Raw genomic sequence first — 20,904 nt, 5'->3', positions numbered from 1 at the left:
ATACCCCACTTTTGTGGACTGACCTCTTCACTTTAGGTGGATAATTTTAGCCCAACTGCTACAAGAATGTGTGACAAGAGAACAGCCATGGGTGTTTTGATAATACCTTTTCTATAAAAAAATCTTCATAACTTATGCTGAACACTTCTAGAAGTGACATGTCTGAAATCAAGGTTGGAGGTTTTGCCCAAATCCTAATTTTTTTCCAAGAAAACATTTTTTTTATTAGGCACTGAGATTTTCCACCCAACCAGTAAGACACAACCTTAACCCTATCAAATACAGCATAAAATTGATTAACTGTTGTTAAAGTGTTGTTGAAATGGGCATATATAAAACCATCACCAAGACTTTTATGTTGCAGTTTCATGGGAAAACAATAACTCATGCTTGTAAATTAGTTTTCAGTTGAGGTTGATTGCTGTTAGGCTTTCCCTTTTCTTCTTCCAAAGGAAAAGTAGCAATATAAACAAGAACAGGTACAGTCTAAATATGAAAGTGAAATGTGGCACAGGTTTGTGCAGCTGTTCATTTATGACTCTGCCATGTGGCAGTGGTTCACGGGGTTCTGACCAGTGCTTAAGGCAGGGCTGGTCACCTTTCAGCTTTACTTGACCTTTGCCTGACCAGAGCACAAGAACCAAATATCTGTGCCTTAGATATCGTAGTGATTTCTTTCTACATACAGTAGAAACATATATGTAATACCTTATGGTAGTAAAAGTGACAGAGGACATCAGGTGATGTATTTTATATTTTGCAATGGAAATACGAAAGGGAAAGAATTTTTCCAGTCTATTCAGAAACAGTCAATTTTACCTTTCATTTAATAAACACATTTGTTAAAGCAGTCAGTTTATCTCTTTCCAAATTAGGTCATACATATGAAAGAAGAAATCTAATGGTTTAACACGGTTGTAGTCTTGACTGGGGGAATTTTAGCCGTTTAATTTGTAAGTTAATTAAAATTACAAAAGTACTGTGTTTTGGTGCGTGTGTATGTAGGAGGACCAAAATAATTTTTGGGCACTTGTGTCCTCTCTGTTTTCTGTTCTATTTTGTTGATCCTTTTCATTACAATGTTGTTACCAAAAAGAAGAGATATTTTGAAGTATATTGTTCTATTTATTATAAAACAGTTTAACTTAAAGATTCAAAAGTACAGCAAGTCCATCATGTTTCAGGCTTTCATTTCATATTTCACTGCCATTAAATCCTGATTTTATTGTAATACCTGGGAGGAGGCAGAGGTGAGTGGGAGGAAGGGGAGATGAGACTGAAGAGGTCTGTGTTTTGCATTGACTTGTTTTTATTTTGTTATCCTTGTTTAGTTATTCAGAATATTTACAGAACCCTGAGGGAGTTGGACTATGCAGTCAAAGCAGCATCTGATACCCTGGAATGCAGAATTGAAAGAATTCTGAAGGACATGTCAAACACTGCTCTGATAATTTTGCCAGAAGACAAACCTATAGATGTGACTTCATTCTTGGAACAAATAGAAAATCTTGCTATCTCTACTGCTTCCAAACTGTCTCAGTAGGTTTCTTAATTGCACAGACTTGAAGGCCATTTTTGGGAAGGTTTCTTTACTTACTACTTTTGTATGCATAGAGATTTTACTTTTAAAATGTTATTGTAACAGAGTAGTAGTCTAGAGCAAAGTGATAGTCTTAGGATGCTGGGGAGAAGCGACAAAGTATCTTGAACACAGCAGCTGTGAAATAGCACGGTATTTAGCATTTAGCATTTATTTAGCATTTCTTAAATTTTTCGTATACTATTCTGACAAGTAGCAAGAAAAATGGAGATGGATAGGACTTGAAATCTCATCCACATGTTAATTGCTTGTTTCTTAATACTTCTTTTGCTTTTATTTTACTTTCTGATTTCACAGATTATCTTACTGCCTCGTCATGATAAACCTGTTTTATTAGCTATAGCTGGAAAAAAAGCTTTTTTAAAAAAATTAGTATGAAGTCCAGTTGACTCAGCTATAATAGGATCTGACAAATGGGTTTCTTGTTAGTCAGCATGTTTTAATATCTTAAAATCTTTGTATGCCCAAGCAATGGGAACAAACTGAAAAACATTGAAAGGGCATTTCCCTGCACATAAGTGCAGTGGGACTGGGGGTGTGTGCCTGGGAAATGACAAAGGGTATTCCTTATGTTTGATTCCCCATGGGTGACTGTAAGGTTGTTTTTGTAGGCAGAGCCAACAGGTGGAATGCTCTGTGTATGAACTTATAGGTATTCTTGAGCACAGTCTGAAAGCAGATGCTGGAAGAACTCTGGAGGTAAGACCTCTACAATGTAAAAAGTAGCCTTTTACAACCTAGTCAGATACTTGATATTTAATTTATATGCTGGATAATATGATTGTTTTCCTCAGAATTTTCCTTTCACTCTTCAGGATTCCTTCGCCTGTACACATCTTGACATGAAGCAGAAAACACGCTGCCAAGAATGTCTGTCCTGTAGCTACTATAACCTGATGGGACAGCTTTGTCAGAAGAATACTGACTGTTTGATCAGATGTGAGTTTGTCTTTTTCAGATATGGTTAATTTTTTTAATAAAATGTAAAGATTTTTTTCCCCTCAAGCTTATTGTGGTAAAAAATAATCCTCACTTGAATATTACATTTATTTAGGCACGAAGATTTCTTTAGAGTCTTTAAGACATCGATTGCATGTTATTGACTCCAGATATCAGACAACTAAGTTTGTAGAGGCACACAGGGTTCCTTTGTTCAAAGCTGAAGTTCAACTGGCTATTCCAAATATTGTTTTGAGACCAAGTCTTGAAGATATTCAGGTAACAAAATGATTGCACATATCAGTCATTTATGATAAAATGTTTATAAATGCATTGTTTTAAAACAATATATGCAAGTTTAGTTCTGGTATAAGAACTAAAAGGAAGGGGAAGAAAAAGTAAAAAGTCACTTGAGTTCATGATGCCACTGGATGCTAAGGACATGAAGCCATGGATCAGGTTTGTTATGCAGGAACTGCATAAGAAAGAACTGTTTTTCTCAAATCTCAGTAACTCAGTAAATCACAAACCTCTCCTTAGAGGCAAACATTTCAAAATGAGTGAAGAAGTAAAAATGAATGCCATCAATACAGCCTGATTGACTTCCTAGTCTCTTTAAACTTTCAGAACATAAAATCTGTTTAAAGTGTCATTCATAAATCAGCACTCAACAGTAGTGAAATGTAAAGAAGAATATTACCAGCCTGAAGCCCTAAAGTGTGGAAAAATTTAAACACTTTTTAAAACTTACACTAATTCTGCAATATTTGTACACATATATTTCCAATATCCTATGATGTCTGAAATTATTCACAGAGTATTAGTTGTTTATGGTGTTGATTTGTGGACTTTTCACTTAGCATGGTGACTGTCAAAATCAGTAGTTGAATTAGTTCTCAAGTTTCATGTGCAGACTTCACAGTGTTGTCAGTAAGAAATCAGGCCACAAGTGTGATTTTAAAATAGCCTACATAGAAACAGTCATCTGAAAATTTATGTAGCTGCCTGTATAGGTTATAGACTATACCATCACAAATTCAGACAAATGTATTCAAGCATTCCAGCGTGAACATGAAAACTATCATTAATACCTCATAACAATGTTTATAACAGTTTTTAAGGGAAGTAGTACCATAACTAAGTTATAATCCCCAATGATTCATGATTACTGTTCATAAAGGCCTCTTATGTTCTTGTCTGAAAATCACATAAAGTTGGAAGGACTGTGATAAAACTTCATGGACTACTCTTTCTCCTTACAAAATGTGGTTTTGGGTGATCCTATGTCATGCTTATTTAGAATATTTCCTTTAAAGATAAAGGTATAATTTTTCAACCTTGGTATTGTTTGGAGGATCATCCCCCACTCACATAATATCTCTGTGAGCTCAAGGTGAATGTTTTGCTTTTTTCAGAGTGTTGTAAACAAAGCAGTAAAGATCATACTGTCAATAGCCAAAGATATTCCCCTGTGGAAATTTGCTTACTTACATCATAAACAGCAGCAGGTGAGTATTTCATTTTGATTATTTAAAAAGATGTGGTATTTTGGTTAACATTTCTTAAGATTATATTCTGTACCAATACTTCCACTTGTTACTTTGTGGATCTTCCTGTGAGTCAAAGCCTAGTTTTTAATCTCTATGCTGAGTAATAAAACGTAAGAGTAATAGTTCATAAATCTTATGTTTGGTAGTTTCTAATATTAAAATCAAAAGTTGCTTTAAAAGAATATTTTAAGTATACTGTTCAAGTATGATGATGATAGTGTAGAACCAACACTATCTGTAAGTACTAACAGCTGAATATACATTATTATCGCTCTTCCCAGGCAACAACTCTTTTAAGTTAAACTGCAAGCCTTCATATGGCACCTATAATACTACAGTTCATACAGTAAAATATTTTAACTGGCATCAAAATTAGCACTAAAACCTTGGGAAGGTCTGAGGTTTAGATAGAAACTGAAATTTGTTAAAGGACAAAAATGCACAGTACTGGTAATCATATGGCCTTAATTGTCTCATCTGGGAACAGCATATGCACATATGCATGTAGGTCTGTGCTGAAAAGTGTCTTGGTAAAAATATTTTATTTTGTTGATATGACATGAAAAACAGATCAGCTCATTTCAGTGAAAAAACCCACATTCAAGTCCTGCAAATAAATAATAATTAAGATTAAAGAAAAAAAGAACTAGGAGAATGTGGACTAAACTCTGTTTTGTCAAGCAGAATGTTTGCTTATTTCCAAGCAGCCAACCCTCCACTTCCTCCAGAACTTCCTACAGCCAAGAATGGGTATAGATTGTAATTCTACACAGAAGAAGGCAGAAAGATCTTAGCAGTTGTGTAGGAGAGAACAGCACAATTGTACTTTTATGTGGTGCATATTTGACTGATGTAATTCAGAGATGATTAATCTCTGTAAAAGCTCTGTAAAAATCCAAGCTGAGAACAGGGAGTGTCCCTGTGGATGCTTCTCTGCACTTTCTGTCTGTTCCTAGGAGTAGTTATTATTTGAGCATCACTGAACATTCCATGATTTAAAAATAGAAACAAAACTACAAACAAAGTAGTGGATGTATTTCTTTTCTCTTGTTTAATTTATACCAGGTTGAACAAGCTGTTGCTTTAGAGATAGGTGATGAGAACAAACTCACCAGGATGGTGGCGCTGAAACCTTTAGACAAGCAGATCATCGAACATAAGGATGTAAACAAAGTGGTGATCCAACTAAATACAATTATTTTGTCTCTTAAAACTGAAGCACTGAGTCTTCTGAAGACCTTTTCTGAATTTTCAGACATCTGGAACAAGGTTAACTGCATGCTTAATATAATATGTTGCTGTGTTATAAAATCTAAATAGTTTTTTAAAAAAAGTTATTGGTTGCATAAGGAATCTGTGCTCAGTAGAAATCATTGGTTTCATGGTAGAATCCATACACCTGTAATTCCTCTGTCTGCTCTTATGTTGACAAGAACCTGCAAATCTTTACCAATTAAAGCATCTAAGAAAGCAAGCGGAAGAACGCAAAAGAATTAAATTTAGAATTTAATTTAGAATATAAACAAGCTTATGCTTTCAAATGCTCATACATCTTTTTCACAGCATCTTGTCTGCATGTGTTATGAAAAAGAATAGTGGAGCAGTCTCTTAGAAATTGGAGACTACAAAGCTATTCCTGAGTATTAAACTGACCAGTTCTTCTCAAGCAACCACTGCTGAAATATTCTTTTCTATTTTTTCACAAAAAAAGGGATAACCTATATCTAGGAAATCTTTCAGCAATAAGGATTCAAAAGCTGAAGTGAATCTGGGCTGATGGAGTTATCTTCATTAGGAAGTGGGTCTAGTCACATAGATGGTAAAGCTCTGAGGAGTGTTTTGTCAAGAGATTCATCATGAAATAAAACTTTGTGTACATTCTGACTAGTGAAATTCAACTCTGTGAATGGACAACTTTGATCTTACCTAAGATAGGTCTTACCTATCAAAGGTGCTTTAATCAGGCCAAGAAACAAGCAATCAAAACAGGAGTAATCCTATCGTTGTAACTGCTCCCTATTTTTAGCTTCCCTTTCCTAAATCAACCCTTAAGTGACTCCGTTCAAACAGCTGACTCTTCTGTCCAGGCTGAGAGAGGGCATTTTCACATCTTCATGGCTTCTGAGGTTCCAAAGCTTAATGCTCAGTTTGGCTGAGATACTGCTTGAGCTAAGCACATATTGGTAGTGTGTCATTTCACCCAGACAAGACACAATCAGGTTGGGTGATGCAGTAGAATGATGTTTCTTTTTTATTAAAATCTTGTAAAATAGTCAATTAACCTGCTCCTTAAACCTAAATTCCTCAGGAGCTGGCACTGTTCCCCCCATCTTTATAATCTCTCTTGGACCATTGGGAGCTGTTACTGGTAACTCATTATTGGCCAGAGAGGTGCAAAGAGATTCTCAGGGATCTCACAGTGCAGACTGCAGGGGAACGTTGCTGAGACAGGTGAAGATCATTTGTCTGCAATTGAACTGAGCACCTTGCACATTTGTTGAACTGGTGACATTGATTTCTCACCTCTGCAGAGACTGGCCTACCTAATGAAAAGGAAAGATGCTCAGTGCTCTATTGCCTATAAACAATCTTTAACAAGCTAAATGCCCTCTCTCCCCTTAGATCTCTCCTTCCCTGCCAAACTGTTTTCTTCAAATGGCCAGGAGGCCATCTGTACCTAGAAACTGCAGTTTGAAGATGCTGTTTCAGGAAGAGTGAAGATGACTGAGTACAATTCCTCCCATTTAAATACCTGTTAGAGGATGTGAACTGCTTTTGTGGGGTTGCAGACAGAACGGAGACTAGGAAGGAAATATTTCCAGCAAAATTTTAGCAGCTACATTGTAAATTTTGTAGTAACATTTGGATGGATAAGGGATATTCTGATCTGTGTCAGTTTTTGAGTTACAGATTTCAAGTTCTTTAAGATTATTATACAAAAAATAAGAGTCAGGTAAGGCAGATCAAGTAAAGTTATTTGTCCTTATACTAACTGATGCTTATATTTTAAGTTCTTTTACAGAGGGAACATTTTGTGTTTGTGTAACACATCAGGCAGCTGTGTGCCCTGTAGGTTGTTATAATACCAATGCTAAATAGTAATGAAAATAAACTTCTTTTAAGTAGGATCCAGAAGAAAAAGTGAAGGAATTTATAGATACTAAACCAACAATGGCTGAATTCCAATCTCAAATCAGATACTTTTCTGTAAGTATTTATCTTTAATAAAAATGAACTGTTGAGATAAATTTTAATGAAATTAAATGCTGAAAGCTTGTATTTGTCTTAGCAATTAGAAATGCAAATCAGAGAACTGCCCAATCATTGTGCACTGCAATCAGTGGAAGTTGCAACAGAGTCATTGAAAATAGCTTTAATTCAGGAATGCCGCTCAAGACAAAGAACATTTGGATTATCTTTAAATAAAAAGTCTGCCACAGATGTGGGCAAAATTTATTCATTCATCGAAAATGTTAGCAAGAGGTTAAGCAGACCTATCCATAACCTTGGTGATGTACGGGAAGCAATGGAAGCACTGAAGGAGATTCGAGAGAATGAGATTAAAATTGACAGGACAGTTGGACATATAGAAGAATCTTATTCTGTGCTTCATAAATATAATCTGCTCTTTCAAGATGAAAATACAGAAAGAGGTGATGGATTGGCCTATGCCTGGAAGAACCTAAACACACAGGTATTGTAGTTGTATTATTTCTCAAATCATTATTATCAACCCTCTTAGTGTTGAAATGATAGACCAAACCTCTTTTCCTAATTAATTTTTTTGTTTCCTGCCTTCATTCTTTTGTGCCTGTTTTTTCCTCTTTGCCTATAGGCACAACAGGTTGAGGACTTGCTGCTGAAGGTACAGCCCGACATGAAAACAGATTTACTGAGAGGTATTCAAAAATTCCAGATTGATACTGCAGGATTTTATAAAGAATATGATGAAAAGTAGGTGACCTGTGTTGCAATGCAATTATGCTTCATTAGTGATTGTTTGAAAATGGTGTATCTAAAGGGCTTCAGAAAATAAACACAGCACAGCATCACTGTATATATTACATCTGAAAAAAGGCCTAATTTCAGATTAATATAAAATGAGCATGCAGTCTTACTGTCAAAGATTCATTCCTGTAACTTCGGTGCTGGAGTCAGGGAAATTCCATAAGAGTTAATAAGTTGGGGAAAAAAAATAAACCAAATTCTCAATCCACATCAAAATGTAAAGTGCTTTTTTTGAGTCTTAATAAAGCACTTCAGGAGAGATTTAACAGTAAGTATTAAAGCAGTGTCTTGGATGTAATTGGAGATTCCAGTTCTAGGTATTTCTAAATTCACTGAGTCTTACTCAACCTTACTTTTAAACTTACTTTATCACTTTTGAAAATGTAAATTGTGAGATATGTGTGGTTCGTTGGACACTCCTACTACAGTAGCAACATGGAAAGAAAGACAGGATTTGGCTCGCTGTGGTCTGTTACAGCTCTAGGACAATACCTAGCCTTTGAGGGCTTCCCTCTTGCTTTGGTGACAGAGGACTCCTAGGCAGCACTACTGAGAGGCCTCAGCAAGGCTGACACCCCGTCCTGTGGGATCTGCTTTTGAATTGAGGCTTCACTGCTTGGTCCCTGTCTGCAGCTCCAGCTCTGCCAGAGCTATGCCTGTGCCTGTCCATGGACCCTGCTGAGCTGAACATGGATCCCAACGCACAGACTCACTCCTGAGGTTGACCTCAGAGCAGCCCGGTTCCCACTGGACTGTGTCTCATCCTGGTTACCTTCCCTAGACCTGCCCCTGACCCTGATTTACTGACTCACCTTCCATGCTTGACCTTGGTCCTGTGTGATTACTGTGTGGACTTGTCTAAAGACCTGGACTATCATTTGAACCTGATCACAACCCCGAGGGCCCTGCTTTTCCTGCTCAGGTTCTATGGGATCCTGCCTTGGCTGCCTTTGCTGACTGTGTTTCCACTTTCATCTCCTGGTCCCATTTTCCTTTCCAAGCAGCCAGCCTGCTCCACTTTCTGCCCATCTGCCTGAATTTCTTTCTAGAAATAACCATGGCACAACGGCAGATGACAGAGTTCTCATCCCAAAATATTATTATGTGGCCAAGAAGTGGTCTCAGGTGTGAGATCTGGGAATTGCAGCCTGTCCTACAGCTGATCTCTCATTAGGGAAAATGACATCTTTTTCTCATATTTTTCTGACTACTTAATTATGGTTCCAGTGCCAACTACACAGTTTTCACTCCTGATTTATATACCTGATATCTTTCCCTTTTAAAAATATAAATGAAAATAGTTATTAAAATGTATTTTATAGGAGAAACAGGAAATAACAAAGATAAAACATTTGTAGATCATTTTTAGCTGTTTGTAATGTTTATGGTAACAGAGATGAATTTTTTAATTAGAAAATAAATTGGGCTTTCTTTCAGCGACTATTGAATATGTGACCTTGGCACACTGATTATGTGCTGCATTTTCTCTTTTAGTGTCTTGTGAAAGTTTGTAGAAAGAATGCTTAAAACTATTAAATAGTGTTCAGTTAGTACGGTCTGGGTTCTGTTGTGCTTCTTTGTGAAACCTGTAGGGTTGATAATTTCACTGAATTTGTTTTGGTTTTAACAGGGGCCCCAGTGAGGAGAATATTCCTCCCCATGAAGCAAGTGACAGATTACAGATCTTTCAAGCCAAATTTAATGAACTATGGAGGAAGTATCTCTCTCTTTCTGGTGGGGAAGAATTATTTGGTCTTCCCATCACAGGTAGTTTCTCAGGGGATAAGGATACCTGTTTCTAGGCTATTAAATTTTTCTTGTGATTCCTGCTGAATGCATTCAGTGCTGGATTCATTGCAGAAAAATTCCTTGCAGTAAATTATTACTGTCTTTCCTATGAAAAGCAGCTGTGTGAAACTGGCTCTCAGTGTGCACATACATAAACATCAGGTGTAAAAATACTGCTCTGCACTGCTCTGTGTGTCTTGGGGTCCAGATGCTTAGTTCTCTTGCTTTTTCTCTTCAGAGCTAAGCACATCTCCTGCCAGTATTCTGCTCCGTACAAATTTGGGAAACTTGTTGCCAAAGTACTCAAATTGTCCCTGCTCCAGGTGCATAATGAATTCCCTTGGGCTGTGCAACTGATCTGTAATGTCCTTATGTCTCCTAGTCAGACATAGTTCCTTTGGAAGACTGTGGTGTGAACTAAAGTTACAGCAGGATGTATGATAAGCACTTTAATTTGTGCATACTAAATTGAGTATATTTTCCTGTCTGAGGACATATGCAGTAATCCAAATATATTTAACCAGGAATTCCAAAAGATATGAGAGAAAGTAAATAAAACATTTCCGTTAAGGATGCCCATTTTAAATACTTTTATTGTCTAATATATTCTATATATCTCATTTGAAAGCACACCCCTTATCCCCAAACTCTGCCTCTTAAGTAAATAGTGTAAATTGACATAGGGGATATTTTAGTTCTTGTCTAAAATAGTGTTGTGTTCCTTTGCCATTTCATCCACTTTTTCAATATTGTTTCCCTCACTTATAAGATTACATCTACTGCTATAGAAGAATATTTATTTTTAAAAAATCAACAATCTACACAATTACTGTGCATCAAAATCTGATATTCTTACATAATTTAACTGGAAAAGTTTGTCTTGTTAGACACTATCTAGAAAACTGCAAGTCTGATTTCATCAATATATTAACATTATTAGAAGTGTGTTGATTCTTATGTTCATGAATACATTTGACATGAATACCTAATTAACAGGCACAAATTTCTAATTTTACCATTTGAAACAGAGTATCCTGAACTTCACAAAATTAAACGTGAACTTTCGTTGCTTCAGAAACTTTACAGTCTTTATAATACAGTTACTGCTAGTATCGACGGATACAATGAAATGCTTTGGAATGATTTAAATATTGAAAAAATTAACAGTGAACTTCTGGATTTTCAAAGCAAGTAAGTTGTTTTCTGTTGAAGTGCGTGGAATTTTTATTTCTAGCTCTGTTTTTTAATTAGCTTGTGAAAATTGCTCAGAGTGGCCAAAGAATGTTGGTCCATCTCAAGCTCAGACTTACTCAAGTGTTGGGCACAGCTGCACTGTGGTGCAAAATGCAGCTGGTTCATGAGTCACTTCAGGCTTGTTGAGGTATATTGACGTGGTAGGCTGTAGCTTATTTAATAAATAAAGTGCACAAACCTGTGTCAAGGTGGTTGTAAGTATAAATAACTTTCATAGCTGATCTTATACAGTACCTTCTCCGTGATTTAGTTTACAGCTAATGAACTGTTAGTCTATGATATTAGGTGGGATTTTGAACCTACTGTTTACTTCTGCACATTTGTCTAAATTGTAATTGTTATTTCAAGAAGGGTAGCTAGCCACACTAAATTCTGAGGGGTTATTTATGAGGTTTGAGAGCAATAATGCTTTCCACAAAAAACTGACTGAACTTTTAGTCAATTATTTGAAAAAACCCACCAACCAACCTCTTTAAAAATCAGAATAGTAAAAATTAATGTATGTGAAGTACATATATATATATATATATAATATATACTTCTGCATTTGGAAAATTCAAGTCTTCATCTTGAATTTCAGGAGAATTTTGGAATCTGCATCATGATTTTTTTCTGTAGTTAATTATATTTTACTAGCTGTAGGACTTTTTATGCTTCCTTCTCCAGAACACTGAAGGAAGCCATTGCACGGCAGTAGTTTTCATTTATGTGTTTCTCTTTGAACTTCATGTGTGACATTTTTGTTTTTCCTCTCAAGTGTCAAGCTATGTTTGGAGCAGGGTGACTACCAATAGGCAGTAAATGTTTTTTTTTTTTTGCAATAAATGTCTAACCCGGTACTATCCTTCTTTTGGCAGTCTGCTAGCATTATTGCATCGAGCAATGCTCTTTTAAGCCAGAGAAATTGAAACAATGTACAGAGGGTACTCGCAGAAATAGCTGAGATGGTATGCTGTGTTATGAAAGAAGCAGGAATGCTGGAAGTGCAGTTACTGCTTTAGACTAATTGTAAAGATCTGCATAGTTCTTTAATGTAATTTTGTTTTGCTACCCCTTGTAACAATAGTAATATAATAGAAAACGTCTAATCATGGAAAAAAAAAATTAAAAAAAAAATAACTGTAGGTAAAAATAAATCCAATTAGAAAGAGATAAGAAGGACAAATATTTAGAGAGCATTATAGAAGTTTATAATAACAGTTGGAGAGAAGTTTCCCTTTATATTTTACTGTAATACAGTGTAAAGAGAATGTCCAGTAAGTTTAGGACAGAAATGTAAACCTGATCAACGGAGTAGTTTTTTGTAGTTTTTTAACATAGTGTGCAGCTCATGGAATTTGCTTTTAGAAGATATTACTGAGACTAAGGCAAAAGAAAAAGTTATTAGAATAAAAAAAAATAGCCATTTTCATTACCAAGTTAAGAGATCCCATTTCTAATAGCCATCCCCAGAGAAGTTTATTAGAATTGTTCCTGCTGAGCCTCAGGATAGAAGTTGTCAGGAACTGCCCCTTAAAGCCTTCTTGATACAAGACAGAGTATAAATTTTCCATTCTGCAGTGTTTTCCTCTGGCATATTTAATGCTATCTACTGTTGGATTCAAGATGAAGGGCTATAGCAGTTATTGTAGTGCCATGACAGTGTGCATATGTTCATCTGCCTCTTACTAGCAAGCAGTGAAGAATTTGCACATGTTCCAGCATTGTGTGACAGATCTGTCTGATTTTGAACTGTGAAAAACGGAGATTTTTTTGGAAGGAATTTGTCATTATGGGCAGGTTTTATGCAGCTTTTAGTTTCTGGAATTGAGCTGTAAGAGAACTGCTGTCAGTCTTCGGTCCATAGCTTTGGCAGACAAAAATTGGCATGACTGGTTTAGAAGCAAGAGGAGCTGTGACAATTCACAGTGCAAGAGGTTCTTTATTTTTAATTTCTTTTAATCTTAAATTGTGCATAAAGGAAAAATTTTGCTTTGAATATCTTTCATACAAACCAGGTATGAATTAAGACTTCTTTGATTGAAGCAGAAGTGTTTTTCTCTTTGAAAGTAGACTAGTTTTAGTTTAGGATATACTTTATTTTGCTTGGAAAAGTTATGTTTAATCCTTTTACTGCTTTTCAAAATCAGGTGCACTTACAAATTTTACTAAAACAATAACACTGCAGGAACTTAATTTCAGATATGGGTTTGTACATGAAATTAACTTCCTTTAATTCAAACTGAAATAGGATCCAAACCATTCTGGTGCAATTTGTGCTGTCTTTAGCAGTGTTTCATGCCTGCAGTCACAAATGACCCACCATACATAATATTGCCAGCTTGCAACTGGATTTTTATTTAGATTCTACTGGTCAACTCATTGAAAAATGGCAATATATTGTACTATTAAGTGGTGAATGGTGGTTATTAAGAATAAAATATTTTTTCTTTCTTTTTGTGCTTTTTAAAGAATCCGAAGGTTGCCAAAAGCATTGAAGGAATGGCAAGCTTTTCAAGACCTAAAAAAAAAAATTGATGACTTCACTGAGACCTGTCCTTTGCTTGAAATGATGAAAAACAAAGTATGTTCAGCATAATAATTTGGAGATAAGAGTCTCTTGAGAAACTCTAGTGAAGGCCATGCTATATGACTATAAGATGCTTTCCATAATTCTTTTTTATAGATAAAAGCAGCTGTATTTTTAGCAAAAAATCTAGTTAGGCTTAGTTATAGAAAAATAAAAGACTTTGTAATGTGATTAGAAGAACTACTAATGCTTTCAATGGAAGGAAAATCAAGACTCTCCTATTTGTTTAACAGATGCAGTGGGAAAGTATGTGATCATTCTAGTCCTAAAATTAATACAATGTTAAAAACCCCATCCCTATGGACTTTTCTAGGCAATGTTCCCAAGACACTGGGAAAGAATTGAACAAGTAACTGGGCATCACTTTGATGTTGACTCTGAAAATTTTGCTTTAAAAAACGTAGTGGATGCCCCTTTATTAAAACATAAAGAAGATATTGAGGTACATGTACTTTCCTGTTTTGTTTTGTTTGTTTGGGGTTTTTTTTGGTAATTATTAACTTGTGATCTGGGAGTCTGTGCTTTTGAAATCCTGTTTCTAGTCAGCTTTGTAGCATTAAAAAAAAAATGTTTTAGTTGAAGAATTCCTTTGAAAAAGTGGGGTTTGGTATTGGCACTGATGGTTAGTTTATTTCCCTTTTATTTAGGAGAAGATTTAAATATGTACACAGTATTACACTAATCTTTCCATAGGAGGACTTCTGTTGGTTTAAGAGTAGTGTGATTCTGTCATGCTTCTTATTTAGGGTCTGCCTGCTTATATATTCTTTTCTTCCCTTTAAATTTGTAACCAGAGAGAAGAAAATAGTTGATGTAAGATTGGTCCTGTTAAATGCTAAAAATCCTTGGAACACAGTAGAAGTGGAGGATATGGGAATAAAGGAGAATGAGGTTGTTTTGTATTTCAAAAGTGACTCTTCACAAGAGCACAGATAGATGAGAAGGCATAGGGAGTGTGCACAAGCTACAAAGCTATTGTCTCCTCAGTTTTGGGGACAGTCGTTACCTAGCAAGTGCCTTGGCTTCATGCTTGTTACCTTTTACAAGAACAAAGCATAGCTAAAACTAAAGAAGTAAAACCCCAACAGTTTCTAACTTCAGTTCTGTGGTCACTTAGCTAAATCTGTATTCCTTCTATAGTAGTGACCTGTTTTGTCTTGTTCCACAAATGAGCATTTTTAAGGGAAAACCATGAAATCAAACCTCTGCTGTACCCAATTCCCAGAAAAGAATTTAAGCCTTGTGAACGGTTCATAGTTCGAGCCTTACACTCCAGAAAACACTTTAAACCTGTGATAGAATCCGATGTACTCCTGAACCGGAATTTGGGATCCAGTCTGAGTATTTGATCCTTTTCTCTCTGATGCAATAACCAGCTCTATGACAGTCCTGTCCTCACTGTCTTGAAGAAGTAGCAGACAGTTATGTTGTCTCTCTACATGCTGTTCTGGGAATATTTATTGGTTTTGATTGGTAATGTTTATTTTCTTTAAACCCCTCTGCCAGTTTATTTGATTTCAAATATTAATATGTACTGAGAGGAAAAATCTTCCTGCAGATTCACTGACTCAGTGAATTTCGTGTGTATAAGGTGCTAGTAGTGAAGATGGAGTATAGCCCATAAAATGTACCTGTTACAAGTAGTACTAGAATATAATCTTGTTTGAAATATAGTAACTTTGAGGTGTTTTGATGTGTATTTTCATTAGCTTGAACTCACACTGAGATCTGGATCAATCCAATACATTTTAATAGTCTTTATAAGTGTGCTTTATAATAGTCTTAGAGGAATGTAATTTACTATTTTAATTTTATGCAGGATATCTGCATCGGTGCTGTCAAAGAAAAGGATATTGAAGCAAAATTGCAGCATGTCATCAGTGAATGGAATGCTCATACTTTCAGTTTTGGCCAATTCAAAACTCGAGGAGAGCTTCTTCTGAAAGGATCAGATATATCAGAGAAAGTAGCTTTGGTGGAAGACAGCCTCATGATACTGGGGTCACTCATGATCAACCGGTACAAGACGACGTAGTAAATGCATATATTGTGTAAATCTAATCACCCCCCAGAGAAAACAATTATCATCTTCAGTTCTTCCCTTTGATTCATGTTCATGCAGGTATAATGCACCATTTAAGCCCACTATACAACAATGGGTTCAGAAGCTGACCAATACTGCAGAGATAATTGAAAACTGGATTACTGTACAAAACCTCTGGATTTACCTTGAAGCTGTGTTTGTTGGTGGAGACATTGCAAAACAATTACCTCAGGTATATTGCTTTATAATAACAATATATTGTACCAGGAAATTAGCCACATCATGGGTGGTTTTTTGCCTGCATAGTTTATTTTGAGTGCATATAATTCATATAAGATTTGTGGGCTGTGCATATGCAATTCAGAAGAAGCTTTGCCAAACTAGAATCTGTCTAGTTAAATTGCTTAGAACTTGGTGAAACCTACAGGAACACAACTGTTTGTAATTCAAGCTCAAATGTTCCTGCTTGCAATATTAGTGGGTTAGTACACTTAATGGCACGAAACTGATTTATCGCTTTTGCCATATGTACAAATATCTCTTTCTTCCCGTGTGCACACGTTTATAGGCTGTAAGCTGTAATAACGGAATGACAGATTTTGTATATGAATTCTGTACTTGCTAGGACTCAGTTTAATGAAGTCCCACAGAGAGATGCTGCCAGGCTTGGGAACTGTATGTGTGCTAATCTGTGTGAACCATTGCAACCTCTTCAAAAGGCAGTGACGACCTTTCAAGGCAGCAGCTGCACAAGAGTTAAGGAATGAACTGAGCAGGAGAGAAATAGCAGAAAAAAAATCATTCTTTTTGCTGTGTCTGCTAATGAGGGGTTTTCATGTAGTTCTAATACACCACAGTTCAGTTGCTCTGGATCAAATGGTAATTTAACAAAACAGCTATTAACGGGAAATTATTAGATATTAATTTATTTCAGGCCACATATTTTATAATTGAAGCCTTGCAATAACCCAAATTAAGATTAATTTTTGTAAGTTAAATAAAGCTTTCTTAATTGTTGTTTAGATAACAATTTTTTTTTTTTAGTTCATGAGATATATTTATGTTGTTAATGTTTATTAGAGAGTTAATAAACAGCTTTTGCAGATTAAAAAAAGCTGCTAAAGCTACTTCTTCCAAGGATGGCAGATACGTGAACCAATGTTCTGGAAAAAACAAATGTAGTGGCTGTTTTTAAAGAAGGAGGAGAAGGAACAGCTTGGTGGAGGAGTAATGAGGAGTGGGGCTTAATTGCAATTTCTGGATGAATACTGCCACAAGTAACTGTTAGCATCTGGAAATTAGCAAGGAGATTAATAATGTTCATTCAACGTGAATTTGTTAGGAGCAAAACATGTTGAACAAATCTAATTTATTTTTAGGGTGGGCAAGGGGCTTTGTGGATAGAGGAAAAACACTAATTGCCATACATTGTGGTAGGCTTTTGCCATTGTCTCTGATAGTACTACCAGAAAATGAATTTTAGCTTGCTGGTTTGTAAAATGCAGAAGAGTAGAATGCATAAGCATCAATAACTAATAACTAGAATATTGTACCTGGTTTTGGCCAAAGAAACACACAGACAAATTTGAGAGAGCACAGAAGAGGGTGGTAAGAATGAGGAACTATCCAGGAAGGATGAGGCACAATAAAAGATTCAACAAACTAGACTTGTTTGGCTTGAGGAAAAGGAAAAACTGAAGAGAAGATGCGATAAGCTTTTTTAAATATAAGGGTTGTTCTCAACAGGAAGAAAAAACCCATGTTCTCAGTGTCTGATTAAGTTTAGATATTAAAAGAGAGTCACCAGTGTCAAAGATTGCCTGGACAGGCTTCTAAATCTCCATCACTGAGCATCACTAAACACGAGACAGATAGATATTTTGGGTATGATCCTGCCTTGTGACAGACAAATTGCTTTGGATCTTCTTCTAGCTCTCAGGCGATTTATGATTTCATTAACATTTCATTTGTTTTAGGTGAAGAAAGAGTTTTTAATGTAAATATACCCAGTGTATAAAAATATTTTTCAGCTCCCAGTCTGAGATTTTTTCTCTGTTCACCTGCAACACTTGTAATGTACAAATGTAGCAGCTTCAGACTGTGTATACTGGTTTTGTTCCTCAAGTATTGCTGCTAACAGCTTACATGACTTTGTGTATTGCTGTTAGGAAGGCTATAATTTCTGAGGAAGCTGCTTTTTGAGTTTTCTCATGTGTGTTGGAATCCTTTTTTGTGGACAATTTTGGTGCCCAACATGAAGTAAAACATTTCCGGAGCTTTCCCATTGTACTCTTTCTCCTGCAATTTGAAATCTGGTCAATAATAAGCATGCCTATAAATATTCATATGTTAGTCCTGTAAAGAAGACTTGAACAGCAAGGGCAATATTAAACTGCTACCTTGTCTGACAGAATTATTTAATTTTTAGAATATGAAAAACAAGAAGAAAAGCTAAGGCATTTATCATGTATTTCAGGAAGCCAGAAGATTTCAGAACATTGATAAATCGTGGCAGAGAATTATGCAGAGAGCCCATGAAACATCAAACATTGTGCAGTGCTGTGTTGGAGATGAGACTTTGGCACAGCTGTTACCACATTTGCTGGAACAGTTGGAAATCTGTCAGAAATCACTGACTGGCTATTTGGAAAAAAAGCGGTTAATATTTCCAAGATTTTTTTTTGTATCTGACCCTGCTCTTCTGGAAATCCTTGGTCAAGCATCTGATTCTCACACTATTCAGGTACAAGTAATATAGCAACAGTGTTCTTATGGTTGATATTACTAAGTGAGGACCATGGAGGATTTTGTTGTTTATTTGAGAGAATTTCTTTCACTTATGGAAAGATTTATGGACTATTCTAATACAGCATTTAAAGACCAAGTGGCAATGCCATATCAGATCAGTTTATGGAGGGTTTTTTTTCTGATTCTCTTGTAGGCACATTTATTAAGTTTGTTTGACAATGTTAACCGAGTGGGATTTCATGAAAAAAACTACGACCAGATTTTACTGTTTGAATCTCAAGAAGGAGAACAGGTCAATATTATTGAACCAGTTTTAGCTCAGGTAATGAAAGTATATATTGCAGTTTTTCATTACTTGATTTAAAGTAGATTTATGTTTTAGAGGCCAACAGTATTGCATCATGCTGTTATTTGACTAGCTGAATGAAAACCTCCCAATGTGAACAGCAAGAGCAAAAAGTAGAAAGGACAGGACATTTGTGTCAGTTTGTAACGATTGCTTTACCTGTTTTCTCAGCAGTAGTGCTGTGAAGTGCCAAATCCATCACATACCTCTAGAGGGGCAGTGGAGCAGAAAGAGGAAAGGAATCTTTCAAAAATCAGGGAATAACAAATATGGAAATGGGATTACGAATGATTGGGAAAAAAGTCACGTAGAACTCTTGCTCCTTGTGAATTATTTATAAACTAATTCTTTAAAAGTACTTTCTTGTTTATTTCAGGGCAGTGTGGAATTCTGGTTAGGTCAGCTGCTGAATGGGATTAGGAAAACAATCCACACCATCATTAGACAGGCATCAATGGCCATTAATGATTCAGAATTTAAGATGTATGACTTTCAGGCAATGTTTCCTGCACAAATAGGACTTCTGGGAATTCAAATTATCTGGACCAGAGATGCAGAGAAGGCACTGAACAGTACCAAAACTGACAAAAAGGTAGTATTTAATGAATCTTTGGGGATTTATTAGAAGCATTGCTTGTAACAGTACATATTGTGAAAAGTTAAAAGTAACATGTAGGAAAAAGCACAAAGTACTAGTTAATTAACCAGAATTACAAATAAGCTAACGGGAAAACAGAATAATAAAAAATGTGTTAAGAAGTCACTCCTCCTCATTATCCCCCAGCATGTGCTTTAGAGTTGTTCCTAATCCTGTGATTTTCTCTGTTGTTTTGTTAGTGCAGTCATCTTGGGAAGGGACAGTTTCTTAATTTGGGAATATGGGAAATCTTATCCTGTTACTTACACAAAATCAAATTTGGAAAGAAATAAGAACTCCCGAACTTTGGGGAAGTAACTGTGCTTTGTGGACATTGGTCTACTCTATCCAAATGTATTATATCCTTCAGATGATGAGCTCTTTTTTGGGGAAGGGGAAGAATAGAAACCATTTCAGGAGGTGTTGGTTTAATCTCAAACATGTGGAGAAGATGCCGTTAGCAACCAAGGTGTTATTACTAACAGTGAATCTATGAAGGAGGAAGGGGAGGATGTGAACTAAAGGGTTGCAAACTACCATTTATCAGGAACATACAGTGAGATTGAACAAAGAACAAGTAACAACATCCTACCACAAAAGTAAATGGAGGGCAACTGTACCATGCTGTACTTCGATACTGCATGAAAGCAAGGGCTTAGACTATAGAGAGAACCATTTACTGCTACTTTTTCTGCAGTGTTCAAAATTTAAAAACGGCATAAACCTGCTTTTAGTCCACTCCAGCTCATAGAATAACTAGGTGCAAAGGTTCTTTTGCATTAGCAAGAAAACAACTTTTGTGGTTGTTTGGGCTGAACTGCGTGTGTGTGTTTGGGGGGGCTGTGGAGGTTATTTAATTCTCTGTTAGTTTTAACAGAGTTTTTAGCATTTTTTTCCTCAGCAAACCATGTGAGTTGTAGACTCTGCATGTATTTACAGAAAGCTAGTGTGATTGTTCTCTCACACATTTGGAAAAGAAGTATAAATGAGCTGCTCTTTCTTAAATCTCAGTGTTTTTTGTTGTGTAGCAGGAGCATCACTGACAGAGGCTGATGCTGTTTACGTAAGTCAGTATTGTATTGTTGGTTTTGTATTTTGTGGAACTTTGTAACAGATTTGGTACCACAAAACAAATTAGTATTTTAGCATCAGCATCTAAAATTATACTACATTTTCTCCCTCCTCTGGTTAAAGGACGTCACAGATCTTCAGGTTCTTGTTCCCCCTAAAGAGTAGATACAGCTTGGGCTGATCTATAATACCCAAAATCATTGACTGATGGCTCTGAATATATGCAGGGATGCAGTCAGCTGAAAATGTAATGTATAGTAGAAGGAGCAAGAGTCTTGGAATAAAATCTTACAGTGTGACCTGTTTATCTAGATATAACCTTATTGTACTCTGTTGGGTAAGAATGTGTG

The 20,904-nt window shown here is 35.9% G+C and overlaps 1 protein-coding gene across 1 annotated transcript in view; it reads left to right on the top strand.

Annotated features, from left to right (window-relative positions):
• The window catches only part of LOC104685832 (dynein heavy chain 5, axonemal-like), a 147,599-nt gene that overhangs the window by 20,834 nt on the left and 105,861 nt on the right, over positions 1-20,904 (top strand). The window contains exons 19-36 of the mRNA XM_019282583.3: positions 1,332-1,539; positions 2,212-2,299; positions 2,416-2,539; positions 2,655-2,818; positions 3,955-4,047; positions 5,155-5,358; positions 7,216-7,296; positions 7,379-7,783; positions 7,925-8,043; positions 9,728-9,864; positions 10,914-11,076; positions 13,591-13,702; positions 14,022-14,150; positions 15,528-15,727; positions 15,831-15,984; positions 18,229-18,495; positions 18,694-18,822; positions 19,223-19,438. Of these exons, the coding sequence (XP_019138128.3) occupies positions 1,332-1,539; positions 2,212-2,299; positions 2,416-2,539; positions 2,655-2,818; positions 3,955-4,047; positions 5,155-5,358; positions 7,216-7,296; positions 7,379-7,783; positions 7,925-8,043; positions 9,728-9,864; positions 10,914-11,076; positions 13,591-13,702; positions 14,022-14,150; positions 15,528-15,727; positions 15,831-15,984; positions 18,229-18,495; positions 18,694-18,822; positions 19,223-19,438 (2,993 nt within the window). The remainder of the gene's footprint in view (positions 1-1,331; positions 1,540-2,211; positions 2,300-2,415; positions 2,540-2,654; positions 2,819-3,954; positions 4,048-5,154; positions 5,359-7,215; positions 7,297-7,378; positions 7,784-7,924; positions 8,044-9,727; positions 9,865-10,913; positions 11,077-13,590; positions 13,703-14,021; positions 14,151-15,527; positions 15,728-15,830; positions 15,985-18,228; positions 18,496-18,693; positions 18,823-19,222; positions 19,439-20,904) is intronic.

Source organism: Corvus cornix, chromosome 2 (genome assembly GCF_000738735.6).
Source record: "Corvus cornix cornix isolate S_Up_H32 chromosome 2, ASM73873v5, whole genome shotgun sequence".
Classification (NCBI taxonomy): Eukaryota; Metazoa; Chordata; class Aves; order Passeriformes; family Corvidae; genus Corvus; species Corvus cornix.
The sequence above is the reverse complement of the archived record's forward strand: the minus strand, read 5'-3'. Positions and strand labels throughout refer to the sequence as shown.